This window comes from Etheostoma cragini, chromosome 7 (genome assembly GCF_013103735.1).
Source record: "Etheostoma cragini isolate CJK2018 chromosome 7, CSU_Ecrag_1.0, whole genome shotgun sequence".
Classification (NCBI taxonomy): Eukaryota; Metazoa; Chordata; class Actinopteri; order Perciformes; family Percidae; genus Etheostoma; species Etheostoma cragini.
Genome location: NC_048413.1, coordinates 3935854 through 3948572, shown reverse-complemented (window position 1 = coordinate 3948572; position 12719 = coordinate 3935854). Strand labels below are relative to the sequence as shown.

The 12719-nt window shown below is 39.0% G+C and overlaps 1 protein-coding gene and 1 long non-coding RNA gene across 4 annotated transcripts in view; one reads left to right on the top strand and one right to left on the bottom strand.

The window, feature by feature from the left end:
* Window positions 1–12719, top strand: part of LOC117947113 (ephrin type-B receptor 2-like) — a 55262-nt gene that overhangs the window by 11272 nt on the left and 31271 nt on the right. For all 3 annotated transcript variants that reach the window (XM_034875738.1, XM_034875737.1, XM_034875736.1), the window contains exon 2: window positions 8409–8473. In XM_034875738.1, the coding sequence (XP_034731629.1) occupies window positions 8409–8473 (65 nt within the window). The remainder of the gene's footprint in view (window positions 1–8408; window positions 8474–12719) is intronic.
* LOC117947135 lies at window positions 2036–11729 on the bottom strand. The gene is made up of 3 exons (XR_004657164.1): window positions 11705–11729; window positions 3542–3545; window positions 2036–2156 (listed from the first exon to the last, which is right to left on the bottom strand). It is a non-coding gene; the product is annotated as an uncharacterized LOC117947135 (long non-coding RNA).

Below are 12719 nucleotides of genomic sequence, written 5' to 3'. Positions count from 1 at the left end.
ATATGTAATCCCACTGAGGAGTAGATCTGTTCATAACGCGTTCAACAATAAGACAGCATGACAAAGACTTTCCGACACATCTACGTACATGTCATATTTGCAGAGCACATCCTTGCTCCCAGAAGTGCCAACTCCTGATTTCAACCTTGATTTCCCCTTTCAACATTATTTGGAAAATGGGCTTGACTTTGGTCACACCTTTGGCAGGCATTACATTTCCCCAAAGGTAATCATGACTTCAGTGCATTTCCCCAACAACACGCTTAGACTGTGACTCCACCAAAGCAGAACATTTTAAAGCATAAATCCACTGAGGCATGTTCCAATGAGATCCCTTGACTCAGCCATGTGACATCTGACTGTGCTGTCAGTAGTCCAATGCCATGACTGCGGGTAATGGATGAGTTATCAGTAGCTGACATTGGCATAAGACAGCAGGTTGACGCAGGTTTTGTTTTAGTATTCCATCTGTGTAGTGTTGGTAGTGTATAATAACTACCCAGACGTCTGTGTGGCAATGCATAAAGTATTAATCGGAGTTCTGTCCAAAGTACCTTTTGTATATTATTTTCCATATTAAGGATCCAGCACCCAGTCTTTAAAGTCTTCTCCGTTTCTATGTAAGTTGAGCATATTAAGTCCTATTTTTATCTTTTCAAATGATGGAGGGCCCCCCATTCAGATGGATCAGGCTCGTTACACAGAGCTTCTAATGCAGTTTTTTTGCACTTGCTCCTGGATTTCTTCCCGCAGAGTTTAAGGGCCCATATTTATGGGCTACTCAGCCCCTCTAAAATCCTATAAACTGAGGAGATAAACACTCATAAATCTACGTTATCATGATGGTTTTCAGGCAGTACTTTTGTTAAAGTCAACAACAGCGACTTCAACCAGAGGTTCTGGCCCCTGTGGGCCCCTGGGCCTGTCTGGTAACATACTCCCAGTGCCTTACTCCCAGTGCATGCTGGTATTGGCTCCAGGCATTAGCAGGATGAAGGACCTTAAGAGTATAGATGTGCACTAAATTTGAAACATTTCCATTATACTGTAACTACGAGTTGACTGGATTAGGCAGTTAGGAGATCTGGGGAAAACATGTGTCAAGGGGCCTCTACTGACCCACCTCACCTCCAACCTGTGTGCTCTGAGCTAATATGACAAGGGCGTAGTACTCAAGTCTGGTCTCAATTTCCCCAGTCTGCTGCTCCTCTGGCCCAACATAGAGACGCACGTCTTTAATCTCACAGCATGTGTAGCTCATTCCCCCCCCCCCCCCCCCCCCACTGTGTATTACTGGGAACAACTCAAAGAGGGTTTCCAACGGCTGCTTGTAGCAAGCTATATTTCAATCTGCTCTGTCTGGGCCCTCTTGTCCACCGTGCTGTTTTACGCAAACACAGCTCTACTCTGCAAATGGCAGATTTTTTACAAACAAGCTAAAACAAAAGATGTTGATTTGTAGTCTAACCGTTTATTTTAGTTTGCCACAAATCTTGAAATGTGGACAAATTCTTGTAAACTCAACTGCTTGCTGAACTAACCCTCCTCTCTGCTGGAGCGCTCAATCTACGGATGTAATACACTACTTAATATGCACGTGAATGACGTCATTATGTTTCCAGTCTTCATTCTTGATGATGATGCCGGTTGTATTATTTCGCAACAGCATTGTTTCATTGCAAATGAGGTATACGTGACATGATGGATTATTTGATGTCTCTGATGCTACCATACGCATACAAACTTGGGAAAAAACTATCCCTGCTGTTTTGAGTGAGATAAGTTTTCTGAAAATTCTCTGCCTGGATTCTCCAGGTGAGCTGTTCAAAATCTGCACGGCTTTCTACGTCACTAGCCGCGAAGAGGTGGTTAACCGTAGCATTCTAGCGCTAACATACTAGCTCGTTCTCAATGGCAAAACACTGCTACAAAACACACTAGTTGACCATATTCTCCAAAAGAACTACTTCCTGTCCCTGTTCTGCAGGTATACTGGGCATTTGCGACTCCCAACAAAGATAGTATAGAAGTGAGATGTCACACTCTGTAGCTAAAACAGAGACCTAAACACACAGGGTGAAAACAGGATCTGCAGCAATGTGCTGTACAACAAAAATGTGATGTGTTTGAATATGAAACCTTGTAAACCTATTCTGCTACAACATTAAAACTATCAAAAGTCCTGATGCATGCCCCACACTGCTTGTGTTTATACAACTTTATTTAATGCAATATGATTACAACATACTGTGAACTAAAAACCTGTTTAAATAGAGGCATGCAACTCAGGCAACAAAGGACAAAAGATTAGCTACTATCCAGGAACCGATATTTGACATTTTACATGGTACAAATTCTTAAACCAATCCTCAAGTTATAGCCCGACTGAAAGGATTTTTAATGCAGATATTAATACAAATATTTGATGATTTAAAAGTCTGATACCTGTTTTATTTATTTATGAGTTATCACTAAAATTATGTTAATGTAGTTTAAAAAACAATCAGCTATTATAAATGCCAATACCAATAATTTGGAAAATGCCTAATATCGGCCGATAATATCGACCCGCCAATATATCGGTCGGGCTCTAACTCAAGTAGTCAAACTGTTATTAATATTAATAGTAAACCTGGGGTGTTGAGAAGGTCCTCAGATCTCGGGGCAGTTGCACACATGATGTTGCACCAACAAGTGAGGTTGTAAAAACAGAATATGATCTCTAAATTGTAGATTGGGAATCAATCTAACATCTATTAGGACTAAATCACTTTAAATTTAAAAGTGAGGTTATGATTAGGATGTAGTTTAGGATCCCTCATTAAGAAACAATAATCAGAATAAAGCAAGAAACTGTGTTTATGCATTAAAGCTGGTGCTGAAAGCAGCATGGCGGCAGCCCTGTGACGTAAAGCACAGTGAATTTCACTGATGTATCCCTGTGGTTGGAGTACAGAGTGTGGCTCAGCCTACAAGGATTATGTTTGCTGGACTTGGCCCACTCTCTCCTCCTCTTTGGCCTACTTTTCATTGAATCATGCAGAGAAAGGCAGAACAAGAGCTCTCTCTTGCTCTCTCTCTCTCTCTCTCTCTCTCTCTCTATATATATATATATATATATATATATATATATACATATACTGCAGGAATGCAGGGACAGATGGAGCCAGTGGGAAAGGGGAAGTGGGGGCATTGGACAGAAAAAGGGACAAAGCGAGATCTACAGTATGATAAAATAAATTTCATCCCTAAATGAGAATTATTAAGTGCTTTTTTGTCATTTGTGTTGCTGTTCAGTGTGTCCTCCAAGCCATTTTTTATGATTAACAATTTGTATTGATGTTTTAACTAAACATACAATTTACAACATTAACACATACCCCACCCCAAACCAATGTTTGTCATCACCTCCTACCCAGACAAAAATCAAGAAAAGATGACAGTTATCATAACATTCAAACAACACAACAGAAACAGAAAAGACAGTAAACTGTAAATCAAGTAAACATGTGTATATGTGACAACAATAAGCATGTAAAACATGTCTCTCCACAGCACATAGCTTCCTAGGAGCTCTACAGAAGGCTTAAGTCCTTTTCCCATTTCCTAGTGTAGACATTCAATCTGTCAAACCGTTTCTATGACATTATTTCAAACGCCACCACTCTAGCCATCTCACAAGCCCACTCCTGGATTGACGGCACGCCTTTGTTCTTCCATCCTCTTAAAATAATCTGTCTGTGGCTATCATTAAACTGTTCTGGACCCTGGACATATCCTTCTGTTTATCCATACTGTTTTGGATTGACCCAACTCCCAGAACAAATCATCTTGGGCTGGATGGAACCTGGGTCCCTGCAATCTGACATAGGTTATCATGTATGTATGTCCAAAACTCCTGGACCTTATCACAGGACCAGAGGACATGGAGTAATGGGCCATCCACTGTCTTACATTTCCAACAATTTGGTGTGTCTTTCAGACCAATTCTAAGCAATCTGGTGGTAGTCCAATAGATACAATGCATAATCTTGAACTGAATTGAGAACACAACTGGATCCAAAACCTTCATGGCATTTTAAGTCACAGCAACATATTGTGTCCAGTTAGTTGTGGTCGAATTGCAGATAGTCAGGAGCTGCCATGACCCATGTCTAGTCATGAAAGCAGGGCAACATAAACTCATGGACCCCCGCCGGCCCACACTGTCCCCATTTCCCTGCTCCAGCTCACATTAGGAGCTCCAACCAATGCATTTTAAATGCACAACTGCAGCACTGCCTTTCATTATTAACACATACATTAACTTGTGTCTTTTAAGCTCTCCTTTTTCTGATCATGTTATATTTCATCATATCCATCCGCATACAGGCAGAAAGGTGGTAAATTCAATTCTCAGGTCTATTTGATCTCAGTATTGTCTGCAGAGTTGATAGGTCGCCAGGTAGAAGGTGTACCGTTAGGACTGAGTTTCCTGTCTGTCTCTCATTATTGAATACAAAAGCAGAAAGGCTGTGTAGTGCTGAGTATCAATACATGCTTATTTTGCATTAAGGGTACAAGTATCAACCTGCCCATTAAACCTACAGAAAATATAATCTGTCTCCACATACTGGAATATTGCATTAATAAATACATATACACTGCGGTCAACTTCAAAAATATATAGTGTATAAATATAAATACTAATGTTTAGTGTATAAATATCATGTCTGTGATTATTTGTCATTTGTATTATTATTTTTTCAGCATCAGACAATACTAATTAATTAAATTCAGCACCATCATTAACAGAATTATAATTAATAATCTTTTATTCCAAAGAGTTTACATCGTTCACCTGAATTAATACCCAACTGTGGAACTCCTTTAATGGCTCTTACAGATTTATCTCCAGGGACCTGTACAAAAATGTTTAGAACAAGTTTTAGAGTCACACTCTTCTGACGGCGCTTTACTAATATGCTCCACCTCACCAATGTTGTAAAGAAAACCGCCATTTGCAAAAAAAATAATGTATCATGTGTATAATGTGTCAAAAATAATCTGCTGGGAGAGTATGTCTGAGATGGGTGGCATTTGTAATTAGAGCCCGACCGATATATCGGCCAATATTAGGCATTCCCCGAACTATCGGTATCAGCATTTATAATGGCTGATTTGTTTTTTAACATTCATTCATCAGAATCATTTATAATGACGAATGATTCTGATAAATGAATATATAAAAATAAAATAAAAACGGACGGTCAACCATGTTATGAGCTTTGCCGTTGCATAGTTTGTCCACCAGAGGACGCTCTGCAACGTCCCTGTTGGCAACACTCTATTATTTGTTTTGTTAATTGTGTCTTTGTTCAAAAGACTTTAAGTTTCATATTTTAAGTCTATATTTTAAGGCTTTTTAATTATCAGAAGTTTAATATATTTTGATGTTCCTCTGTTCTGTTGTGACAGTAAAACCAATTATCATATTATTTTAGTGAGAATTCATAAATAAATACAAATAACTAATGCTAGGGAAATCTGTTTCTGGAGTTCTTTTCATATATATCGTAATATCGGATTTTTAAATAACCACATATTTGTATCTGTATCGGCCTTAAACATCGGTCGGGCTCTATTAGTGATATGAGGTCATGTAGCCTATAGGCTGCTTAACAGACTGGGAAGAGAAATGATACTGCTCAAATAATATGTAATCCAAAAATTAAAATGTCAGGGCTTCAATATCATCTCCCGACGTATAACACAGTGTAAAGCAAAGCAACTTCATCAACGGGATTGTCGACAAAAGGGAAGTTTTATAGTTTGCCTAACACGGTTAATAAGCCAACCCTGTTTTTTATTCATGCAGATAACATACTGCGCTAAAATGCACCTGATACAGACTGATTGAATGAATGAGGATATGAAAGAGCGCTGAGTCAGATTTGGGAGACTGAGAGAAGAAAACTTGCTCCCAACCAGGTTAGCTTCACAGGCTCAGTTACCATATAACTGACTCTTAGGTGAAGTTACCTTCCTTTCTGAAACAGAAAACCCTTTTCCTGAGTTTCCCTCGGCTCAGGGTCAACAAACTCAGAGTTTTCACTAAACCTGCTTATTGAAACAGGGCTGTGTAAAGGGGTTGTTTTCAGAAAACGTACAAAATTTGGGGATGCCGCACAGGTTAGACGGTCAGAAAGGATGTTGCAGAAGCTGGTTTACAACAAGCGGTTTGTTTTCAACATACCGTAGCAGAGATGACCTAATAAAAATATTATTTTTAGTTGCATTATTGGAAATATTGGATCCGGTGTTTTGAGAATTGACTAGGAAATAGAATGATGTCTCTGCTCCTTCACTATAAACACTCATCTGAGTCCTTTCATTTTGTGGAAGTAGAATACTAAATCACTGGAGTACTCCTTTAACCAAGACGTGTTCAGTATGAACGTCATGAAAGTATAGGGCTTATTATTTTCTATTGATTCATTTGAAAATTGAAAAAAACTAAAACCAGAGAATGTTTGGTCATTGAATTGAATAATCAATTATAAAATAGTTGCCATTCATTTTCTGTTGATAAACCAATTGATTCACCTACTAATAGTTTCAGCTCCTTCAGGAAAATAACGGCAATTGCCATTTTGTGTCGACCAATGACCCACCACGTTAAGTGTGAATGCTACACTTGTGGTTTCTGTTCTCAGCGTGTTGTGAATTCCTTCTGCTCTGTTTGTGGCCTAACAGTTACAGTTATGCATAGGCTCATTGAACTGGGCAAATTGTGTTTGTTCAGTTGTGCGTCTAAGGAGTGGATAGGCAGGCAATACAAGCACCACAATGAAACAACTGTTACCTAAAAGTCTTTTGTAATTAGATTTATGAAGATGGAAGCCGTCCGTGATAATCCAAGAGCTCTGAATTGTAGCCACTCACATCTGTAATAATCTCTTCCTTCAGCTAGAGGCTTTGCTCAGCAGCAGCAAACTGTCAGGAAATGGTGAATAATTAAAGATGTGTTACATACACAGTTCTAGCAGCCTGGTTTCACTTGACATGGTTTGAACTTGGTGTTGGGGAGATGGCACGGAGATTATGGACCTCACTCAGTGGCTTCTGCACCCTAAATGCTGTTAACCGTCAACATTGTGGAGTCCTAAAGCTTCCAGGGCTCCATCATGTCTAAGGATCTCAAGCCGGAGATGAAGATCAGCTCCCTCGTCAAAAAAGCCCAGCAGATGATTTACTTCCTGTGGCAGCTGTAGACGTTCAACCTGTCAATAACAATGCTGGCTCACTTTTACACTGGCATCATTGAGTCCATCCTCATGCTGCCACTGCTAAGGACAAGGGCAGAGTGCAGAGTATCGTCTGCTGTGCTGAGAAAGCAGGTGATTGGCTGCAATCCGCTTTATCTCCAGGACGCTGAGTCTGCGATCCATTAGGACCAAGACCTCAAGACATAAAAACAGTTTCTTCCCCTCTGTAATCAGCCTCAGCAACAAGGCCCCGGACCCCCACTGACCTTGACTCTTTGGGCCCTATCTTGCACCCAGTCCAATTGACTTTGTACACCGACACATGTATTGTTCCTAATTTGCACCCAAAGCACAGCTTCCCTCCACAGACTCACATTTGTAAATTAGGGAATGAACTTGCGCTTGCAGTTTCAGAAAGAATTCCGCCACAGACCAGGAAAAACCTAGTCTAAAGTCAGCGGCGCGTTATTCAGATGCTGTTTTAAGGGCGCATGCTTGGCCGTATGGTGTACACTGCACATATACTTCTCTCATCTCACGGACCCAGCAGTTCCTACATTTGCAAACCATACATAAAAACAAGGAAAGTCATAATAATAACAATAATAATAATAATGTACACTTTAATAATCCCACAAGGAAAATTCTTTTTCACTCTGTTGTTTGTGACACACATTCCACACAGGCCTGAAATACACTATTGAGAGTGAGGCTGTGTGTGTGTGTGTGTGTCTTTGTGTGACTGTGTGTGTGTGACTGTGATGATGCAGCAGGGACATAGCAGGGCCTGCAGCGCTCCGTTTGCCCCTTGGCGAGATGATCCGGGGTGAGCAGCTCGTCATGGAGGGGGTACAGGGGATGTTCTATGATGGCTTATATTTCATCCTGCTCTAAAAGCATTAGAAGTACAATCAGTGATAAAATCAATTGACAAATAAGCGGACAGTTCTACAGAGAGACACAGAAACCAACAGAGCATGGCGACATTCACAGAGACTAAGACGATGGCGGGTACCCTCAGCATAACACTGACCTGCTACTGTTGACAGGTTTGATTACTGAGAGAGCAGGCTCTTCATGTTGTGCAGAAGGAATGCCAGCTGAGACAGTTTCTTATTAGATCAACTACTTCTTTAACCTTTTGATTTTTGTCCCCTGCAGAAGTACTGATGGATTCAACAACAGCAACAGCAGAGCTGGGCTGGACCATCTACCCATCACAGGGGGTGAGTGGAACAAACCAACACACTGTGAACAATAATACACAATGTGACAGGGGCTGTGTCGACTTCACTACAAACGATGAGCGTCTGCTGATATACAGCTGGACAGCCAGACACATCAGTCTCTTTTGGATGAAACATCTCAAATGAAAGAACAATGACTGCGCTTACAGGCACATATTACCTATTTTTGCCTTTATTCCAAAAAAAGGCGATATTTTGACTGAGCCGTTTACATGGCTAATGAAAGTGAATATAACGTTTACATGTAGTCATGCAAAACAGGACTTTTGCAAAGTTTACGAGCGGTGGAAGACTTGTTGGAGCGTGCAAACGAAGTGTCTCTCTTTCTTTTATACAACCACCATCTTGATTTTATCTTGATATATCCAAAAGCCTGTTGATATCCAAGTCTTTGAGAATGTTTCAAAGTAGCTGTGTTTCTCCTTCTTGCAATCTGGCGGCTGGTTGTTTTTGTGTACAGCAACCGTAGCAACGCACAGAGCTGACAAAAGCCGTAAAGAGACAAAGGTTTTAAACTGGCCATAAAGTGGGGTAAAAACCTTGATTAAGACTCATATTGTGAATGAGCTGAATACATGTACATATAAAGGATGCCTCTAAAACCTAAGTTATACTGGCATGTCACAAGTCCTAATTGTAAAAATCCAATATTTGGAAAAAAGGCCTTATTCAGAATATCCAACTATAGTTATGCTGTCTACATAACCTGAGAGAGAGAGAGAGAGAGAGAGAGAGAGAGAGAAAAAGGGGTCGATGCGCTCAGAGCAGACAGCTGACGGCAAGACTGTACAAAGATATGAATAACCATATTATGTGTGTAATGCAAAAATTAGAGCCAATATAGGCATTTCCATATCAATCGGTATCTGCATTAAAAATTGAGGATAAAACAAACAAACAAAAAGTTTCTGATGAAGTGATATTTAAAAATTAAAATAAAAACGGAAGGACAACCATGTTATAAGTGTTGGCATTGCATAGTTTGTCCACTAGAGGGCGCTCTACACTTGTTGGCAACACTGATTATTATTTTTGTTATTGTGTTTTTGTTCAAAGGACTTTAAGTTTAATATCTTAAGTTTGTATTTTATTGCATTTTATTTATCAGAAGTTTAATATATTTTGATGTTCTTCTGTTCTGTTGTGACAGTAAAACCAATTATCATATTATTTTAGTGAGAACTCATACAAATAATGCTAGGGAAATCTGTTTCTGGAGTTCTTTTCATATATATCAGAATATCTGATTTTTAAATAACCAAATATTTGTATCTGTATTGGCCTTAAACATCGGTCGGTTGTTATTGTGTTTTTGTTCAAAGGACTTTAAGTTTAATATCTTATGTTTGTATTTTTATACATTTTATTTATCAGAACTTTAATAAATTTTGATGTTGCTGCTGTTCTGTTGTAACAATAAAAGAAATGATCATCCTTCTATTTAAATGAGAACTCATAAATAACTGCAAATAACTATAATGTTAGGTCATCTGTTTATGTTTTGTTACCCGTTTCTGGATTTTAAAAATATATATATATATCCTACATCACAGCATCACCTTTATCAGTCACAGCATCACCTTTATCAGTCAGGCTTAAGTAAAAATCCTATCCAGAATATAACAAGGGATAAGTCTCATAACCGAATGAACAATGTCCATGTGAACACACAATTCAAACAACATGAAGGCTGCGTGGTTGAAGCGATTTTGCCCATCTGGTAGGTCGGGCCATGAAAATCAACATCCTGATCAATAGTGGATGGGATCTGATGCATCTTAATTAGGAAATATAAATGACAATCTCCAAAATGTGAACATGGCAGAGAGCATAGATAACTTAATTATTTTAATGTATAAAAGGTAGGCCAGGAATACATTTAACTAGATTAGTATTTTTCACCTGAGAAGTAAATTGAACAATTATTTTGTCCAAAAGCTCAACATTTTTTGTACACCATGTGCAAATGCCTTTATCTACAAGATGATATACTACGGTATATGAATTTATTTTATATTAACTTCCAAAAATAGTGCATCACCATCTTCATTATATCCCGCAATGGTTCCCCAACTGGTCTGGCCTTGGATTCAATTTTCTCCTCAGGCATTAAGTCATGATCCAAACCATGGCTAACTTACACCCACACCATTTACTCAACTGCTCCAGAGACAGGAACACATGGCCCGCTCCACATTCATATTTGGCTTAGGCTACATTCAGACTGTAGGCCAACGTAACCCAAATCTGAATTATTTGGTTAATCAGATTTTTTTCATGATAGTGTGGAACAGCCAAAGTCACATGGCATACCATCTCTTCTAGTTTCGATTTGGGCCATTTTCATATGTGGTCCATATCGAATAAAGGTTGGATTTATTTATTTTTTTAATGCGACCTCAATCTGAATGGTCAGTTTGGAATTTATGCAACCCTGACATCACTCTAGAGTGATTCTGTGCTTTTCCATAGACTTTACATGTTGGTTAAAAAGTATGTCAATTTACCATTCCAAACTATTAAATAGTCCTCGTGTTTTAAAAATTGTAAAATGCACTAATAACAGAATCCAGAGTTTTAAAGCGCCCATATTATGAAAGAAAATCACTTTTTCTGAGATTTGGGTGTTATTTTGTGTCTCGGGTATTTACGCACGCATACAAACTATCCTTGCTGTTTGGAGTGAGATACGGTTTCTGAATGTCCTCTTCCTTCAGTCTCCGGCCGGCTCAGCTGTTCAAAATCTCTACGGCTTTCTACGTCACTAGCCGAGACGAGGTGACTAACTGTAACATGCTGACCCGTTCTCAATGGCAAAACACTGCTCCAACAGCGACTAGTTAACCATGATCTCCAAAAGAACTACTTCCATGTCCCTGTTCTGCAGGTGACACTGAATTTACAATGGTGGAATGTTTAATGGTGACTTTGTTCAGTGCCGCTCGTCCAGAAGAAGTCTCCCAGCCTGCCTTGTACTGACCAAAGTTGGAGAAAGAGTTATCTAGCTGATGGGATCCTACCTAACTACTGAGCATGTGTGACTGCCAACAAAGATAGAGGATTGAAGATTGAAGTGAGATGTCTCACTCTGTTGCTAAAACAGAGACCTACACACACAGGGTGAAAACAGGATCTGCAGCAATGTGCGGTACAACAAAAAATTGTGTTTTGGTTTTTTGAAAATTAAACCATGTAAACCTATTCTGGTACAACCTTAAAATACAATTGTGAACCTCAAAATGAGCAGAATATGGGTGCTTTAACTAGGCATGATGGACGTGCATGATGATAAGATAAGAACGCTTTTATTCATTCCACGGTGGGGAAATTCCTGTGCTACAGCAGCTCAAAACAAAAATAAATAAAAGAAAACGCACACACATCAGAATAACACTAATACAAATTAAGTAGAAATTGAATTATTTCTAATAATTATAGTAATAATGCAAGCAGACCCAAAAATATTTTTGACCAAATACCTCAACATCAATCCCGCAGCAATATTGTACTGTTGAATATTGGTGCTGTCACAAAATATTTACACAATGAGATTTTGGATAAGTAATCATCAGTAATGTGGATATAATGACTGAATAAAATAAGTACAACAGTCTGGAAGTTCAGAGACAGTAATGCAGCCTTTAAAACCAGGAAAAGACAACAATTACGCCATATTAAAATTTCCAAAATCTAAGACGATATCTAGTCTCATACTACATAATCAATATAATATCAATATATTGCCCAGCTCTACATTCTATTAATCTTTTGTGCATGCAGGTCACTTTCAAGCCGTGCCCAGTTCGGGGCAACATTTAAAAAAAATAATGAGAACAGTTAGTTAAAAATAAATAAAAATAATATTGGAATTGAGCATTAAGGGCTGCAGTTTAAACGTAGCCATACACACAGCAAGTTTTCATGGGCTCTAGTCCTGCATTTATTCATGCCTGTGCTGTCTGTTTATTCACTCCAGACAGCCAGTGTACCAAGTGTACAGACCTTAGCTGTAAGCTCTGTGTGCGTGTGTGTATGTGTGTGTTTGGATGTGGGGGGAGGGGGTGCTTGTTTACAGTTCTCTATTATCCTTCCATTCTTTCGTCTTTGTATGTTTTTGACCAACGAGCTGTTATTATGTTGTAGGTTGGAGTATTGCTCCTAAGAATAACGGTTACTGGGTGACTGTTTTTGCACATTTTTTGTATGTCACTGAATAAATTGTTTT